The sequence below is a fragment of the Rhinolophus sinicus genome, linkage group LG11, assembly GCF_036562045.2.
Source record: "Rhinolophus sinicus isolate RSC01 linkage group LG11, ASM3656204v1, whole genome shotgun sequence".
Classification (NCBI taxonomy): Eukaryota; Metazoa; Chordata; class Mammalia; order Chiroptera; family Rhinolophidae; genus Rhinolophus; species Rhinolophus sinicus.
This window is the reverse complement of record NC_133760.1, coordinates 72,525,526-72,546,016: the sequence shown is the minus strand read 5'-3', so window position 1 is coordinate 72,546,016 and position 20,491 is coordinate 72,525,526. Positions and strand designations below refer to the sequence as shown.

The window sequence follows — 20,491 nt, the reverse complement described above, 5'->3', positions numbered from 1 at the left end:
GGAGGCCAAACAGGTAAATTTTCGTAAAGAAAGCAGGATTTGCTCCACATGTAGCATATGGGCACAGCATACAAACACAAAAATCCTGCCTTTTCTGCAACTTTTATTCCTCCAACTACCTGGGTAGCTTTAATTCTTAATATCTTCCAATACATACAACTTTTTACTTCAAGGAACAATAATAAACATTTTCGATTTGGTTTCATCAATAAATGTCTTTCAAGAAGTCAGGCTACAGAAATCAGAGAGAACTACATTTTACACTTTAGTTTTTAATAATGTGAAGTAATTTATGTATACACTGTCTCAATGGTTTAAATCTGAAAGGGCAAAAACGAATGAACTCACTAGAACATGAAGTACTTACTGCAGTGATACATGCAAAAATAATTTGGACTGTGTTCAGAACACTTACTAGTTGATAAGCACCCAGGTTGAAAGCTAACACTACATTAAATCACAACCAGAACTAAGACTGTAGATTGTATCCATGTTGAGATCCGGCTTGCGACACTGTATATGGTTTTGTAAGACATTACCAGTGTGAAAAACTATGTAAAGGGTATCCAGGATCTCTGTGTATTATTTCTTGCAAATGCATGTGAATCTACAATTATCTCAAAATGAAACATTTTGTTAAAATTGTTTTTAAAGAATCATAATCTATTTTGTTAATTTCAAGTAGTAATGGTGGGCACATTTTTTTTCATTGTTCCTTCCTAGATAGAAGTGTGCTTATTTTTCTAAAATTGTACTATATAAATCTAAATTTATGGAAACTATCAAGTAAGATAGTCTATCAACAAGTGGGGAAAAAATGGAAATATTCACCACGCAAAGAACTACAGTTAATCTCAGGGTCCCCTAAATCTGTATTAATTATAGAAACAATGTTAATGTCCAGTTAAAGTTACCCTTTGATAAATAAAGTTGGATGCTAAACAAATGGCAAAGACAACCATATCTCCATCTTTGCTCAATTATTCTGAAATGTGAATTAAAATATAACCATGCAAACGTAATTTTCACCAATTCAGTAGATTGGAATCCAGTAAGATTTTGTGGATATAGTGGTGTACGACTTCAGTGGTGACAACAAAATAAATCATGTGTCCCCAGAATGCCTACATCAGACAGCTAAAACACACAGTATCACGTTGCAGGTTCCTAACATTAGGAAAAAATCACAATGGAAATTAAGAGACAGCTAACCTCGTTAAAGTAGCTCAGGGTCTGTTCATAGCTGATGACCAGCAGCTTTTCAACTAACCCAGCTTTCAATGAAGCTCACTTTGGAAATGTTCTTCCTTCCCATGGAAGTATCCTAACCCTCAATCACCTCCATTCATTTTCCATTCAATCAGCACGTACTATCTGCAGGGTCCAGCCCAGTGCTAGGTCCTGGATGAAGCAACAAGATATTACTGCCCTCACGATTCAGATATAGATACGTAAAGAAGAATAGAAGAAACTCTATAATGTAAGGAAGCATAAAATCAGGGCCACACTGAGATGTAAGTACTACGCACTGGAACAAACAGTTCAGAGAGAGAACAAATGCATTCTAATAGGAAAAGAGGGAGTTTCAAATACGATTTCTCTCAAGAAGGGGCATTTATGCAGTTTTGAAAAATGAAAAGGATTTACCAGATGACGGGGAGATGAGAAACACGTGCAGGGTGCCAAGGCTGAGGCAGGAAAGGGCAGGATTTGTGCCCACAGTCATATGCAGAAGGGCACAGGGGGTGTGAGGCTGCGTGGGGAGGGGCAGAGAACAGGTGAGGAAAGCAGAGGCAGGTCGGGGGCCTGAGTGTTCTCCTAATTAGGAAGTGTGGATTTTACTCTCCAGCAACGGGAAGTACTAAAGGTTCATGAGTGTTAATTGGTCTGGCAGCGGTGAGATAGACAGATATCAAAGATGGGAAACAGACATAGCAACATCCCAGTGATGCTTACGGAAACAGTCCAGACTAGAGATAGAGATCCAAACAAGGCAAACACTGGCTTCCCCCAGCCTCTTCTCTCTGAAAACAGTGAGCCCTTTGCCCAAAGCTCTATTTGTACCAACGGGCCCATCGCCTCCCTTCTCTCAAGGATCCTCCTTTTCTTGTGTGTTCAAGCTCTGTCCACTGTTTTGTAATTCACTGACTCTTTGTCCAAGGCCTACAGACAAGTAAAAGTCTCTCCATTACTTTAAAAAAAAAGAAAAAAAACAAAAGTTCCACTTGCCTCTGCCTCAAGCTACCATCCCATAATCTTCTTCCCTTCCTATCAGCGTTTCTTAGAAGAACGAGCTACACACATTGTTTCCACAGCAACAGTGAACAAGTCCTCAATGCCTTCAGTGTTTTTCTGCCCCATCATTCAACTGAAACCAGCTGCACTCTCAAAGGCCACCAGGCTGGTCCCTTTGTAGTAACAGAAACACTCTATACAGAAGAAGTAAAGTTAGGTCTCACTGTACTTTGTAATAACTACTCTATGCTGGATCCTGGATACTTCATTTTCAGATGGATACTGAAAAATAAACGATTCAGAGAAGAATAACTAGCACATTAAGAGGAATGATGGAAAGGGAGGATTCCGTAACTTGGTAAGATGAAAACTTGTACAAAGATGGCCTGAAAGAGTATGACTACAACTGAACTCTCTGAGATGTCATTAACAAGAAGAGAATGCCAGCAGGGGACAGAGGACTGTTATTTACTTGGGAGGACAACAGGCACAATTTCAGGGCAGTACAAGAAAGTACTCTGAAGGAGCTGTTGTAAGAGAAGTCCCTGAAAATATTTATGCAGAAATTGATGTCTACAAGTCACAATTGTCTAAAGCCGTGATATTTGGTATGTGGGCCATGATCGGCATCTCAGCATCACCTGGGAGCTTGTTAGAAATGCAGACTCCCAGGACCCTTCCAAAACACTGACTCAGAATCTATCTGCATTTACCAACATTCCCTGGAGAGTCCTGTGACATCAGAGTTGGGGAACCACTGGTTTAAGGGAGTCTTGAAACTAGATGTGAGGGAGTGAATTAGGTCTTGGGGATCCCTTGCAAATATTAGTTTATGGAAAGCTAAACTTGCTATTCCAGAGATGTGCAAGTTGTTTCATCTGATCTCTGCCTAGCAGATCAAAATACTTTTTACCAGTTTTATAGTCGCACCTTTCATGGGTCGTTTTGTAATACCTTAAACTAAACAGCAGCCAAAGCTTATGCAAACATTTTAAATGTTAATTTGTTTTATTAATGTAAATATTTTCTTAAACACTGAGTTAAGGTAGCTTACAATGATATGCTTACAAATATAGCATTAAATAAATTGGTAAAAAGAAAAAATGTTGTAGAAGGAAAATAAGGGTAGGAAAGCAAGACGGACTTCTATGGCTGGAATTTAACAGGCATTATCATGACTCCTAACCGCTTGCTAATTGAGGGCGAGGTTTGGTTCCAAGTTTTGCAGCAGCCAATTCAAACAGAGTGTGGAATCTTCTAGAATGTGCGTTCACAATGCCATGATTAATGAGCCCAAGCATGTACAAAAGAGACTCCATTAAACATATTCAAAATGTTGAGTAGAAGATTTATGACTTATACTGAATTAATTTTAAGACTTTCTATTGTATATTTTAAAATATTCTAATGAATCACACTTGCTCGTCTAATTACATTTTCTTTCCTAGACAGACTAAACAGCAGAGAGACTCAATGTTGGTAAGTGGTAAAATTTAAAAACTATCACGTCAAAAAGAAGACTTAAGAAAGTCCGGGAAAGAAATGAAACTTACTTACCAAATAGGTTTCCTAAACTTGCATCCATTTTTATTTCAAATACTTGAGAAATAACATAAAATGTCAGTAAAAATACTGCCACAGCTACCACCAACTTTGCAGCACCTAGATAAAGGGCAGAAATAATTCAGCATGAGCTTATGAGCCCACAGAACTTTTATAATACAGCATTTCAATAAAAAAAAGTAAGTTTATAAAAAAAAAAAAATTAAGAGTAATAACATTTCCCTTGTTATCTATTGGTGCTTAATTTTACTCGACTTACAACAAAAATGGTACCAAATATCCATCAAGATATGGGATTTTCCTGACCAAAGAATTATCAGGTCGGCTAGAAATTTAGACAAAGAACTAACTGCTTGAGTCATCTAATTTTACACACACACACACACAGACACAAAAAGAGCTGCCTCAATCGCTGGCTGACTACACAAAACTATCAGGGCTAATGGAAGACTGCCATCAAGTAGGCTGGATGACCCATTTCTCATCCTTTTCAAATATAACAGGCAATAATACTAGACAGGGATGATACCAAAACACTGGACCTCTTGGAGATAATAAGGCAACAGAGCAGAATGTGCACTAAGTAAGGAGTCAAATGGGATGTCCTACCACCAACCAACCTACCTCTCGGAGCTGCATAAGTGCCCTTGGTGTGGTGAACAGAGAATTCCTCCTCACATTTGATACCTAGTTTAGCACAGTCCCTCTCCACTCCTGGAGGACTTCATCTGACACCTGGTCCGTGTGCTTCATGACGTGGTTATATGGGAAGCTCCATGAAGACACACGCTCAGTCTTTCACACCTATATAGCTTTAACCACTTCTGAATGCCTTACAAATAGCTAGCACTGCTAAAGTAGTTGCCAATTCAATGCTTAACGGGAATCATCATGTGTCCTTTTTCTCCATAGCTAAGCAAATCTAAAAAAGAAAAAGAAAAAATGCAAGCCAGGAAAGGAAATGGAAAGTGACAGGAAAGAGGCCATCTTCCTCTGGCCCTTAGGATTTCAGAGCCATCACATTAGGTTATTCAGGAACAAAATGAGTATCAGTCTGTCCAATCACCATTCCCTTCTCCTACCAAATGTTTAATTTATACTGATACAAAAGGTAGATAGGATCAGCAGTCTTCTTATTATCCTTCAGGAAACAAAGGCCCAGGTGTGAGGCAACTGACCAGGACGACAGGTAACTTAGTGGCAGCACGAGGGCCAGAATCCAGGGATCCTCACACTGCCAGGTGCTTTGTACAGTACTCTGTTCTAACACCAAATTACTACGTTCTCCTGAAAAACGACTGAAACTCTACTGCGTTAGGAAAAGTGAAAGAGCACTATATTCCTTCTAATTTCATAAACCTAAAGCGATTAGGTCTACATCCTTAAGAGTGGGGAGGGGACGAACTGCTGATGCTGGGAAAGGCTGAGGACGCTGAGAAGCAGCAGTTCTCAGAGCTGCACGTTTCTGCTGAGAATCACTATAAATACAGAAGGGAGGTGGCAACGAGGAAGTCTAACTACCGTGTTTCCCCGAAAATAAGACCTAACCGGAAAAAAAGCCCTAACATGATTTTTCAGGAGGACATCCCCTGAACATAAGCCCTAATGCGTCTTTTGGAGCAAAACTTAATATAAGACCTGGTCTTATTTTGGGGGAAACACAGTACATAACTAATGACCTCACCCCACTCCGTTTCCTATCTTCTCTTCTCCAAAAACTGTGCTTCCTGTTTTCAAGAGCAACTACAAGTCCCCTAAATTTTTGTGCATAAGACAGTCAAGTTCCATGAGGGTCTGCACACTTTCCCCCACAGGATCCAGCAGAGTGCCCAGCCCACAGTAACACTCAGAAATGTCTGCTACATAGATGAACGGTAACGGGTGGCACATTTTTTCTTGATCATTGAAGACCAAAGGCATGAAGATTATAGTCTTGACATCTCATTTTCTATCCGTCGTGAGCAGGTACAACTAGAGATAACCTTTTTCTAGTCGTTTAAAGCAGATACATGAAATCTTTGTTGATCATGATTGGAATACTAAAATATCAAGTCTATAATAGATGAAAGTTCTAGACCAAATTCAATACCAAGTTAACCTGAGCCTACACTATACAAGCTATATGCATCACGCATACATATATGTGCACATACACATACTTCACACACACATGTAATAAACATACACGCCATTTACTTGGTACCTACTATACAGCTAAATGTTTTGTAAGCATAATCCCACTCACACAGCTTTTCAAGATACTATTTCCATTTTACAAAGATGAAAAACAAGGCTAAGAATTCAGATCACACGCCTCAGTTCACCTAATGAGTCAGTTGTAGAACTGAGTCTTAAACCAAGACCTACTCACTTACAGAGGACCATCAGAGGAACGAGGGGGACACAAAAGCTCTAAGGGAGAGAAAAGTCAGAGGTGGAGAAACTAACTGGTAACGGAATCAGCAGATGGTTCCTGAGAGGACTGGCCCGGTGAAGACGAGCAGAGCCCCCATAATGGTGGAGTTCTGGAACTCCTGTTACAGTGGGTCTCCTCCAGAGCTGACCATCATCCGACCGTGAACTTGGAGGGGCCTACCCATCCCAGACCCAGGTTCCCATTAATAACTTCCCATGAGATTCCCTCTTCTTTCTAGTCACAGACTGCACTCATCTGAGTGCGTCCCTACTTCTCACAAACTGAAATGCATAAACTCTAGGCATCAATTCCTCACTGTAAGAATAACGACTACGCAGATATTTCAAAGCAACCAGGATACGTTTTTAAAAAATTAGAAAGAATTAATTGGTTTAAAAGCAATAAACTAATAGTGAATCTTCCTTATTCATTCATTAAAAAGAAATCCCCTGAAGACCTATGCTAGGAACAGTGCCAAACAGAAAATAAGCCCTTAGTGAATAATTATTCATCCATTAACCTTGGTATTAATTGTCAGAATCAGAGAAATGGACTTGATAACAAAGTTCATTTCAACTAGAATGAATGTAGAATTACGTGAGAGGGAGAAACTTGCTTTGATTATTTCAAATAATCCTACTTAATTAATTAATGTACTTTTAAAATCATCTGGAAACATGTAGTCATAAATAGTCCGTCCTGCTGTATTCAAAGTCTTTTAAGGACATCATAACATGTTTTTTTAAAACCACAAACAAGCTCTTGGTTTCTGGGAATATTTTTCTTTAATAATTGGACAGCGACTCAAAAAAGAATGGTTTTTGGAAGTTCATGACCAAGAGATCCAGATTTTCAAATTTCTACAAAAACAGTTGTGCACACCCCTCAGTGATCTTTGCTGAGTAGTCACGATGTTCCATCACCTGCACCTGATTCTACATGATTCTGGCTGAAGCCAAAAGACTTGTGTGCTTGCCCCCGCCCGACTTGAGGTACTTCGAAGAGATTCAGCCGTAGGAAAATATTTTGTTTGCCGGTGAGAAGATGATAATTAAAAGAAAGAGCACCTTGATTTTGAGAAATTGCACAGTGTCTCCTATGTTGGATACACACTTAATAGAAATTTCTACGTAAAGTGTGCATTTCCTCTAGGGCCTTTGCTGTGCTGGGGGTCGGGGGTGGGCATGGAGGGGTCGCACTTATTTTCACTACAGGTAGGAAGAGGTAACCAGCCCTTCCAGTTATTTATGGACCTGTCTCTTTATAATGTGGAAAGATAACTCCCTGAATACGTACTATGAACATCAATCAAGAGGTGGTTTTCAATTTCCTCAACATGCTGCCCAAGGAACAGATGTTCTTACACATAACCTCACTTAGATTGAACTTGAACTAGCAAACACCTAGTCGCTTAAGCAAAAACACATTTGGTTGAATGCTTCAATATTCTAGTATTAACTGAAGTATACACATATGAAAAATTTCAGCTTTTCAACTTTACAGCTCATTTCCCTCAATGAACTAGAACTTAGCAAACACAAAAGTCAGCCCCACTAGGTTGTCAAATTGTTCTTTATATGGACATTATCTATGCATTATTAGGCAAATGAGCTTAATGTATAAGAACATAAACATTAAAATCATAACTTACATCATTTAGCATAAATAATTTTAACATAAGTGCCCCCAAACACTTATGTAACTAACACTCACTAAATGTCCAATTTGTGATTTTCCAACTATATGAGTAAAGAGGCTAAATAATGATTTAATTTATTATATTTCAGCTTTGTACTCAATATAGAAAAAGATTATTTACCCTCTCCTTTAGTCATTACTAAACAAACAGGTTACACAAAAAGCAAAAGTATTACTACTGAATTAAATATCTTACCTGCTACCCTCATGTTTGGTTTTTCAGTCTATGGGACTTTTCATTAAATAAGCTCCTAAAATCAAAGGAAAAGATAAACAGCATTAGGTTTAGGACAAACAGCCGTCCTTAACTGAGTTTGATGTCTCTATTGAGACGCCAACACTTATTTATTGACACTAACTAAATAAGTGTCATGACACTTCTAAGCATTGTATCAATATTGACGTTTAACGAAAAAGCTCTTACCACTGGGCCTGTCTACTCCTTCCACCGCTACTGAGGGGACAGTCATATCTTACTCTGCGGTGTCCCCCTCCCTAACTGAATGAACAAATGAGGGAAAACTTACATCAAGTGTATAAACAGAAGATAATGCCTTATTACTCTCAGTGATCACACATCTATCTATAAGGTACTTTGGACATTTAGGTGCAAACTTTCAGTTTGCAAGTTGAGGTCCAAAGAGGTTAAGTTGCTTATCCAGTCACGGAACAAATTATTTGTAGAACGGCGCTAGGATTTAGGTCTAATGGCTCCTGGCCCAGGGCTTACTCAACTATAAGACGCCACTTCATTTTTCGTATAACACAATTTCGTATAACACAATATGATAAGCACTTCCTAGGCTTCTGATTTTAATACCAGGGTCCTCTTTCTCTTCATGTTTTCAATTTAAGTTTGCAGAAGTATATATATTCAGAAGTACTGACATACAATTTTAAACATTTCAGCAATTATTATGTTGGTGCAAAAGTAACTGCAGTTTAAAAGGTTAAAAATAATTGCAAAAAACGCACTTTTGCACCAACATTGACAGTGTATTTTATCCACCAATGAAGAAATTACTCTTTGGTATTATCCTAATAGCAATATTTGACATTATCCAACAAGCAATGCATGCTAGAAAAATATCTGTGTATGTGTATTTCCCCCTTAAGAAATAAATCAAGATAGGGGAAATTTTAAAACCAAATGGAAAAGCAAGTACCTGAGCTTGACAGGAAATTCATGCCCTAGTTTATCTGGACAGCTACCACAGTCGACTTAATCTATTGGACAGGAAAGGAATCCAAAAGAAATTTTTGATTAATGAGTCACATTAATCAAAAAGACATCTTTCTGTTTCTATTTTCATACTGATGTTTTGATGCTGAAGTCTGATGTAGTAATGCACATTGTCTTTAATAAAGATAATGGTCTACATTTGAAGGTCACTGAAAGGAAGTAAGAAATTCACCAAAAGGAATAAGTGGGGGAGGGGGGTCAAACCCAAATGATTAATGCTCTTATGCTAACTCCCTTTCTTCTGCCCAATCTGTCCTGAAGAAAATATCAACACTTGAACTGATACTTAATTGAGCATTATTGATTTTTTTTTCCTTTGTTAGTTATCTGAACACCTTCCCCATGATAGGAAAAGTCAAACTTCTGTATCTATTTAAACTAACTACTTAGTCACAGGCTTGGAAAACATGGAAAGGAAACTAGGGATTCTCAAGGCTCCATAAACCATCACAGAACAGCAGAAAAAAATCTTCAGCTTTTCAAATGAAAACCTCTAGGGGTTGTAACTCCTCTTTGGATTTCAAGCAAAAATGGACAGGCCTTTCACAACACACACATGCCTTTCTTCCCAGCGAATATCCCCAAATAACTTCACTCTTATCTGAGTGTGGCCTAGGAACATTTCTTTGAAAGTGTGATAAGCAGTTGGGAACTCACTTGCTGCTCTATTCCACTGTTTCCATTACCTGCTGAGGAGGCCACACCTGTGCAGTTGAAGTCACTGCCTCACAGGCCTGCATCTGTTTGCACCGCCCAAGACACCTGCTTCTAAGCCCATCACTACGGAAGACTGCAAATAAGGAACTACAATTACCCACCTGAATTCACAGGTCGTCCATTAAATTTCTCAGAGAATAACAGTTAGTAAAATCCCTAAATTCAAATTCCATCAAATCTCAGTTACAGCACACTTCGCATGAGTCTGCTTAAGCAGCAAATCAGCGTTGCTGGGTGTAAATCAGCATAAGGAACGAGTATTGATTATCTGAGAGCAAATCAAGGAGCCTGTTTACGATGCGCCAATTCCAAATAATTCCTAACTGGTTTTCTTAGGAGGCCATTTCAAAACAAGGAAAATCATTACATATAATCAGCTTCGGCGGGGAGAAAAAAAGCAAAAACGTACTGGAATCTGGTAGAAACCTAAGGCTGAACCTCCAACAATCCAGTGGGAATTGGAACAGGTCCAGGGAACATGAAGACAGTGATGAAAGGGTAAAGAAACACCTCTGCTAGAAAGTCAGAGCTCTTTAATCCAGAACACCACGTCAAAGAATTTATTTTTCTTATATGCTCATTAAAAGGTAGAGATAGAGAAATGAGAGCCACTTACAAAACTAGAATATTGGGGGTAGGGGAGGATATTTTTAAGGCTGATTAAAAAAAAACCCCAAAAAACAAAAACAACTCTGACAGTACATTTGTGAAACACGTGGAGGCCCAAACAACAAGTTTCTAAGTTTTAGATAAATGACTGAACCAAATAGGTGCTAATATGTAAAGTGCACAATCATCTGAGCGTCCACTGCAGGGGGACCACCATGACGTCCCTGCACAGGGCACTGTTCTGGATAACAGCTGAGTGTGTGAGCTCCAGACTGAAGAAGAGCCTAAATTAGAGTCTCAGACTGACAAACCGGATTTCTTTGAATGCCTTGTCATTTGAACATTTCCTTTACCCCAACTATCTACTTTAGTCTAATTTAGGGAAGTTTTGTTAAAAATCAGGCCTGATTAAGCAGGTATATTGTCCTAGAATCGATTAACTTGAGGAACAACCAATAAAAACACAGAGCAAGTGATACTTTCATTTTTGCCTTGACAAGTGAACTCTGATGTATGTGAATTATAAGAACACCATTCTACGTTAACAAAATAAGCTATAAAAATAATCATTGATCAGAAGGGGAAGTTCTTGCCGGTTACTGTAAACCATGCACACAGCAGAGCAATTCACACACATTTTATTATATGTAATCTTCCCAAGAGCCTTCCAGTTGTAGTGGGTATTATGACGGCATTAGAGATGAGGTCAACCATTTCTCTAAGGTCACCTGAAGGCCAAAGAAGCAGCTGATACTATAAACAAACCCACTTCCCTTTCACCTCAGCAGCTCACTTACATACTAAGCTCATTGACCGAAAGTCTATGCCAGTCAATTTGGTTTTTGCATACTGCTCGGGAATTGCTTATCTCTGCTGCCAGCCAGCCACTCCAGAGATCTGACAGTTCGTCAAAATGTCTAAGCATGTATATTAGAACCAAGACAGAAAGGATAAAAGAAAATAAAGCACACAAACATACCCACTGATGTATTTAATATTACAAAACAACACTTAATTAAGCCAGAAGAAAATCCTATAAATTACACTCCATAAATACAAAGAAACCATCACTCAATTCAGTCCAACTTTACCTCAGTGCTGGCCAAATGTTATTTTAAATGAACTGAGTGACGTTCATATAATTCTAATATTCATATGAACTGGGGCTTTTCATCAGAATTAAGAAAAACAAGGTCCAAGCACAAGCAGGTAAAATATATTTACTCCCAGTACTGGTTAATTGTATGTGTCAACTTGACTGGGTCATCAGGTGCCCAGATATTTGGTTAAATATTATTCTGGGTATGTCTGTGAGAGTGTTTCTGGAGATGAACATTTGAGCAAAGCAGTTTGCCCTCTCCAGTATGAGTGGGCCTCACATAATATGTTTGGAGGCCTGAACAGACCAAAAAAGGCTGAATAAGGGAGAACTCACTCTACTGTCTGCGAGCTGGGCTATCGATCTTCACCTACCTTCAGACTTGGACTGAAACTTACACCATCAACAATCCTGGTTCTCGGGCCTGTGGACTCAGATTGGAACTACCCATACTGTGGGCTCTCCTGGTCTCCTGCTTGCCAACTGCAGATGCTTTCATTTCTGTCTCAACTGCATGAGCCAATCCCTTACGATTATCTATCTATCACCCATCCATCTATCCATCCATCCATCCATCCATCCATCCATCCATCCATCTCCGATTGTCTGTTTGTCTGGAGAACCCAGACTAATACAGGCTCCCACAAATCAGAATGTAAAAGATTAAATTTTCAGTCCCAGAGCAGTTAGAGAGAATGCTGAAATCAAAAATGTATGATACAACTAAGTCATTAGGTTATTCTGATTTTACATTAGAAACAAAAATGTTATTTAAAAAAGTATTTGCAAAAAATGCCTGCATTTATGTGAATAAAATAGAGCAAGTGTTGGCAAACTTTTTTTTGTAAAACGGCCAGATGGCAAATATTTCAGGCTTTGTGGACCACACTCTCTGTGTTGTAGCTACTGGGCTCTGTGTTGTAGCTGGAAAGCAGTCATAGACAACACGTAAACAAATGGAGCAGGTTGTGTTATAATTAAACTTTATTTGTAGATCCTGAAATTTGAATTTCATAAAATTTTCACATTACAAAACATTCTTCTTCTAATTTGTTTTTCAACCATGTAAAACCCAATCATGGCTATGGGTCATATAGATCCTATGGGTTGTAATTTGCCAACACAAGATAGAGGAATAAGACACAACATTTAAATTAAAAAATGTTTTAAAAATAAGAGTAATAAAAATTTTGCTGACCACACTCTAATATTCCAACATTTTTTGCTGGGCTGTTTGCAGAATAATACACAACTCCCACAAAGGCGTCTGTTGGTCCTCTGAGAAATACTACTATGGAAGTAGTTCTGTGTTCTATATGTGTTCATTATACATTTTCATGATCAACTACTCCCCACGCAAGAAGCATATACTCCATAAGAAACAACATAACGGGTCCTCTTCAGAAGGGAGGAAAAGTCCTTCCCTTCCTGTGCACAAGCTGCCCATCTCTAAGACAGGAATACATCCAGGCTCTGCAATGTTTTCCAAAGCGATCCCAGGAGATAGTGAAAAAGAGATAAAAATTCATCTTATTATATCCCATTTCCTTAACTGTAAAAGTTACGTTGCTGAGGAGAAACTGACACTACAGTTTTCTTTATGTAGGTGTTTAAAAGTAATTATTTTTGTGATGGGCTTTAAAATGGGATAAAGGGGGTAACTGTGCATCTGATGTTTAACTTTCAAAATTCCAAATATTTATCTTTTCAAAACTTTTTCTAAAAATAAAAAGTTATCACTATAGTAGATGTTATTAAGCACCCTGTCTTATCCAGATACTACCATACAAACATTTTGCCTGGCTGAATAAATTTTGAAATAACAAAATGAAGAAGGGTGAGAGGTGGTCTTCATTTGAAAGAATTTTAACATTTAAAAAACTCAGTATAATATCTGAGCTGCTTTCACTGCATTATGAACATTGTGAATTTAATGAATTTGGTGTTATTAATACTAAATGCTTAACAGAAAAAATCCAGTTACTAACATGTGGAAAGTATTTTAGTATTAGTAGGAAACTGATACTGAAGCCTATAAAATGGATTTTTACAAAATCTATTTTAACACAATGAATTTCGTGTAAATACTAAATGCTTAACAGAAAAAATCCAGTTACTAATATGTGAAAAGTAGTATTAGTAGGAAACTGATACTGAAGCCTATAAAATGGATTTTTTTAAAAAACTATTTTAACACACCTGTCATACACCTTTTAAAAGTATGATCTGATAAGAAGGGGAAATTTTTTAAATGAATACCTAACACCTAGAAAAATATCCTAGGTTTTTAAATGACCGAACTAACTTTACATTTTGACTAGAAGAAAAATGAGCAAAAAACAAGGTGTTTTGCTGGTTGTTGTTTAATTTGGGAAGTGGGAGACCAGATCTGTGTGAATTCTACAGCCAAGAATAACCACTTTTTCAAAAAAATCACTGAGAAAATATAAATGTATCCAATCCTTCTGCAAAGTGGCCTTCAAAAAGGTGGGACTGCAAAGCAACAGGCCAGAACCAGTCAATAAATCTTTCAGAATAAAATTTCAATGTTCTGTTAAAGACCTTAGGAAAATAGGAATATGGATGACCTATGCTCGGATTTTTAAATTATCTAAACTTGTATCATATGGCTTTTCCTGTTTTCTTAATAGCATCATAATTACATTTAAAAAGAATTAATGTCTAAGAGTGGCTAAGAAATAGGATTAAAAGTATACAATGAAAAATCAGAAATGAGCCAGAACGTGCTTTGAACCCCGCTCCCATCCTCGCCCCTTCCTCACACCCCGTCCCCCACCACCACCCAGAATGATAACCATCGCTTGAGGTAAAACCTACTGGGGTTATACTGGGTGATTTAGCTTTCCTCCACAGTCTACCATAAATCACCATGTGTGTATGTCACTTGCCATTGAGCTCTCACCAACTCCTTGGCGACCCTTTGAATGAGTGATGTCCTCAGTGTCCCATCCTTAATAGGAAACTCATGCCTACGCTTCTGTTATGGACTCGATCCATCTCCCATTCAGTCTTCCCTTTTTCCTCCTGCTGCCTTGTATTCCCAGCATTGGTGACTTCCAAAGAGCCCTCCCTGCCTTGTCACGAGGTGCCCAAAGCAGGACAGCTTCAGTTTTGCCTCCAGCAATGTTTCAGGCTTAATTTGCTCTAAAACTCACTTGTTCATCTTTCTAGCGGTCCAAAATACCCATTGCTCACCTCTAACACTATGTTTAAAATGAATCAATTTTTTTCCTATCAGCCTTCTTCACTGCCCAACTTTCGAATCTGTACATAGTAATTGGGAAAATGAGGGTGTGGATGATCCTAGCTAGATATGCCTTGGTTTTTTTGGTTCTCCTGGCAGTCCATGAAGAGAATAACACTTTAGAAAACTTCTACCTGATCTACAGTAGTTAGATAAAACTCCATCCTTTTAAGAATAAAAAAAAAAAGACAAGATATATCTATAATACCAACTTGTCCCTCCAGTTAAAAAACTTAGCAACAGTGTCCTGCTGAATCTCACAAGTGTCCTGCCAAGACCAACCTTGCCCCACTGTCTCGAGGAGGAAGAAGTATAAACAAATCTTTCATAGCTGAACACTTTTCTGAAAGGGTTTACTGAGCCCCGTGCAAACCCAGAGGAAGGGCTGAGCAACCAGCAGCGGCGCCAGGGGGAGAAGACACGTCCCCAGTCCTGGAGTTACGGGGCTCTTCTGTGCTAACAGTTTGGGGAAGAAAGACATAGTCGGTTTGAAAGAATTCACATTGGCTTGAGATACAGGGGGTGAGAGAAGGTGAGACGGAGCTAGTTCTGGGATAGGAGCAGAGTCCGTAGGGAAGAAGTATTTGCTCTTTAGGGTGGGTTGTGGGCACCAATATGGAAAGATAACCGTGTGATGTAAGCCCGCCGCAGAGGGCTCTGGGGTCTGTGTTGGGGGATGACTTGACCGTTCTCTCCAGTCTTGGAACTAGCCACCTGGAAGTTCTTGAAGTGTATCGATACACATTCAGGAATGTGAGCAGTCTTTTGTTGGTTCTGCTGGGCAGTTGTCAACTGATCAGCCTCCTGTCTCTTCTTTCCACCCTCCAGCCTGCTCTAATTTAAGTTAGGACATCTCAGAATTTCCTCCTTGTCATAACCAAACCTGACAGATCACACACATTACTTTCAGAAAGCGAAAGCATTTCAACAGGGTTCATCTCCACATGAAGAATTTCACAGCACAGCCCCTTCAACCAGTGTGGATTAGCTAGAGATCTATAGAGATCTAATGTTCTCACTTCTTCAGAAATTTGCGGTATCTGACTTCCGAAATATTTCAGCTGACCAACAAGCATTTAACGATGTTTTCGGTAAATACTTCAAGTGATTAAACATTAAATGGGCACGTGTTCTGCTTTCCTTCCCAAATCCAATATGCCTGTGTCCCTGAAAATAAGAACTAGCTGGACCATCAATTCTAATGCGTCTTTTGGAGCAAAAATTAATAGAAGACCCGATATTATATATGTTATGTTATGTTATGTTATGTTATATCATATTATATTATGTTATATAAGACCCGGTCTTATATTATAGTATAATAAGACCGGGTCTTATATTAATTTTTGCTCCAAGACGGTCCAGCTAGATCTTATTTTCAGGGAAAAACGTTACTAGCTGAGCAACTCTTTCCTGACGCAGACATTTCATTTTCCAAGACGATGCTACTTAAGGAATGACAGTGTGTGTATGTGGGGGGGGTTTCCTTCACTGAATTCTCATCAGTGAAAACAGGTTTGTTCTCACCTACATTCACTCCTTCAGTAGCACCCAATATGCCACCCATGGCAGTCCTTTCGAGTTGGCAGCCACAGTTCGGGTTTACTCTGGCAGGTTTGGGTCTTGTAATAATCATTTAACCCTGATTATTACTACTGTATCCTAACATTACTCAAGAGAGGACAGTAGGTGGTTGGTACATATGCTTCTAATCAGCTAGCGGGCATTAATGAGGGGTAGGGTGATGACAGAAATCAAATGATCAAGCTACACCCAATGTCAACATGACATTAAGTAAATATTGCAGTGGACAGTAATTACAACACGGAAATCACTGAAGTACAAATAAGCTAAGACATAAGACTTCTGAACTGAATCATCAACACGTAAATGGCTGGCAGTGGGTAGGATGAAAATAACAGGGGGCCAAGCTGGAGTGCCTTATACCGTACAATACAGCGAAACTGCATTTGCAAAGTCATCAGTCATTTTCATAATCATCATCACAAATACATGTCAAGTAAGGACACCTTAAACCCTATTGAAAACAAGTATTTTGCATGATAAAGATCTGAAGAAATGCTGCATTATAGTTGCTTTATTTCTTACTTCCCATGCTTCCTAGTAATTCTTTACCTTACCACGAACAGGGGCATGTGGTTCACTCTATTTTATTGATTCTAAGGTGCACACTACGTCCCTCATTTAACATGTCTGCAATCAGGATTAGACTTACTTTTTTTTTCTTCTTAGTAGTATATGAAATAATGGTGTACATACAAACATCTCAGATTCAATGAAAGATCATTATCTGGGTTTTTTGAAACCCTAACTACAGTGTAATGGCAGGCAGCACAATTACCAGTGGTGGGCTTTTTAAAATGCAAACTCCTGAGCCCCAACTTCCTAGGAGGGAGGACTAAAACTCCTGCATGGTGAAGGAGCTCCCCAGCTGATTCGCATTCATGCTCAGCTCTGAGAATTTCGGATCTGCACCAACCCAACCACACGGAGAAATTTAGGGGAACTAAAACAAACAAACAAACAAACAAAATAAACAACAACACAAAAAAACTGAGGCAGATCTAGGCCAAAAAAGCCCAAAGGTAAAATTCATATGACAAGAAATTTCATTCTTTCCTTAACAATGAATGGAAGTCATCCTGACTCTGGGCCAGGTCTCCTGTGGGGGTGAAGAGGGAGAAGGGGCAGTGAGTAAATCCGGGGACAGCACACCGAGAAACAAACCAGAGAGAACTCCTGTCTGCATGGTTACAATAGAATTTTGGATTAAAAATTACCCAAATGTCTGCTTGCAGTTTTTCACCTACCTAGCAGAATTTTCCTTTAAAAGTCATAATCCAGTTGAAGAAATGAAATGATCAGATTTCTGTAACTGAGAGCCCAAACATCCCCCAAACAGGAAACAAAATGCTATTTAGTTCTGCCTGCTCCTTCAGAGTTCTACAACTGTTGATTAAACAGTTGTAATCTAAACTACTTTAATCCTACACTTTGCCACTTAGGAGGAGAAAGAAAGATAAATGGATAGAAATAAATATTATTTAGAACAATGGCAAAAATAAAATAAATACATTTAACTATAAAAAGTTAAACATAAGCAGGGTAAAGAAGTACCCTGTTCGTAACTTGCTACAAAAAGAGCCGACAAAGGCACAGATTTATATACAGGACGACCATTTTCATCTCATGGAACTATTTTACCTTATATCAGATGAGAAGTTACAGGTTCCTATTCTGAACCAATGTTTAAGAATTCCCTTACATATCCACTGCATTTTACCGTCTTTAAATAGTCTGCAGAATTTAACTACACGAGGGGAGACATAATTCTCAGTCAGACCTTCTATGTGAAGAAATGGAGGAGCAAAGTGGTTCCATCTGCCCAAGGGCCCTGGACAGCACACTAATTCTACCAAAAAAACAAACAAACCCAAAACAATGCAAGTTAGCAGCCTTTTGCAAAAAATGGGCAGTAAGAAGCTTCTAGTGTACAATTTTCTGAACCAATGAAAAAATTCATTTCTGTGAACCACAGTTCCTTCAAAACACATTTAATGATCACTTAACTAAAGACAAAGGTATCGATGATACAACCTTTACGAGTCTCTTCGAACTTAGGATGAAAACCACTTCAGGAAATGACTCATTGCTACAGATGTCCATTTAACTTTTTCTCACCAGCACACAAAAACTCACCAGGGTCCATCAATGGATGAATGACTAAACAAAATGTGGTATGCATCTGTAAGTGGAATATCATTCCGCCATAAAAAGGAATGAAGTCCTGACACAGACTACACAACATGGATGAAGCCTTAAACATGATGGTCCGTGCAAGAAGCCAGACACAAACGATCACATATTGTATGATTCCATTTATATGACACATCCAGAACAGGTAAATCCATAGAGACAGAAGGCAGACTAGTGGTTGCCAGAGGTTGGAGGAAGGGGTGAATGGGGAGTAACTGCTTAATGCACATGAGGTTTCCTTTTGGGGTGATGAAAATGTTTTAGAACTACACAGAGGTGATGATTACACAACTCTATGTATGTACTAAACGTCACTGAATTGTACACTTTAAAATGGCAAATTTTATGGAAAGAGAACTGACTCTGGGTGGTGAGCACACAATGTGATATAGATGAGGTATTATAGAATTGTACACCTGAAATCTATGTAACTTTACTAACAATTGTCCCCCCAATAAACTTTAATTTAAAAAAGGCAAATTTTAGGTTATGTGAATTAAATTTAATTTTTTAAAGAAAGGAAATTATAAAGAAAAAACTCACTGGAGTAAAACTAGAAAAATCATGAACAGCAGAAAAAAAACTAACACACTAGAAATAAGGAAATTGTAATACAAGAATAGCTTCAACCAAATGAAATAGGCCAATGAAGAAGAGACTGAAAGAACACTGATGAGGTAAGCTGTGGTGGTGAAACACTTAATTTCTTCCTCTCAGAGAAAGTCAGCTGACTGTATTTTAGAAGATGAGTAAAGGTCATAAAACCTTTTAAAGTTTCAAGATCTTAGGAAGCTTGTTCAAGCTCCCCAATCAGATTACAAAAGCAAGGCATTGCATGATATTAAATAATTTGCTCAATGCCATTCATGAAGTAATGAAATGTAGAACAGAGCAGGCACTCTCACAGTTTTAAATATATATATATATATATATATATATATATATATATATATATATATATATATATATTTAAATATATATATATTTAAATACTGAGACTCACCATTTAAGACCTAAAATTTTGGTTTAAAAAAAAGTAAGACTGTTATGATCCCCAACAAGGAACAATACTTTTTTTTTTGCCATTTAACACTCTCAGCCTTTTGCCCTCTCCAATTGCCTTTTCTTTTTTAACACGTTGCGTACAGCGGGGTTTAAATCCCTCATGAAGATTCTAGTGTTCCGTACGCAACATGTTAATGTAGCTTCATTATGAAAAGATTAACTAGTTGGCAATGCTTAAAGTAGCAATCCACATTAAAATTTTGTAATAAAACAGCCATTAAACTTATTTTGACTCTCAACAGCAAGGTTGCTGGTTCAATTCCCACATGGGATGCAGTTGGCAACTGGACTTGGAGCTGATGGGCCCTGGAGAAACACACTGTTCCCCAATATTCCCCAATAAAAAAATAATAATTAAAATTTATTTTGAAAGTTGCTTTAACCCAGTGGTGCTCAGTCTTCTTTTAACTCCCTATAAACGGAAGCCCCCCATACACTAAGAATTTTTGAGAGCCTGGCCTGTGTCCTTTCTAAAAAGTTAACACAGTGATGGATGATTACTAGAATTAGTGGGGTGATCACAGTGTAAGTTATAAAAAGATTGAATCACTATACTATACACCTGAAACTAACCAATATAAGACTGTACACCAGCTATACTTTTAAAAATAAATAAAAAGCCCCATTTGTGGGTAATCCTGAAAGTTCCTCAGGTTGAGAATCACTGCATTCATCTCTTATTTCTTTACTATCAAGAAATGCTGGTCTTTAAGGAGCTAAGAAAACACTACGCAGAATTTGTGAAACAAAGCTTCTAACCTGTATAAAATTTTTAAAAAAGTGACTAAATTAGCAAACAGAGCA

General features: G+C 38.2%; 1 protein-coding gene across 4 annotated transcripts in view; it reads right to left on the bottom strand.

Moving 5' to 3' along the window:
- The window catches only part of FAM3C (FAM3 metabolism regulating signaling molecule C), a 48,565-nt gene that overhangs the window by 25,800 nt on the left and 2,274 nt on the right, over positions 1-20,491 (bottom strand). For all 4 annotated transcript variants that reach the window (XM_019750072.2, XM_074315665.1, XM_074315666.1 and 1 more), the window contains 2 exons: positions 8,109-8,163; positions 3,793-3,897 (listed from right to left, as the gene is read on the bottom strand). In XM_019750072.2, coding sequence (XP_019605631.1) covers positions 3,793-3,897; positions 8,109-8,121 — 118 coding nt within the window. In that variant the 5' untranslated portion in view covers positions 8,122-8,163. The remainder of the gene's footprint in view (positions 1-3,792; positions 3,898-8,108; positions 8,164-20,491) is intronic.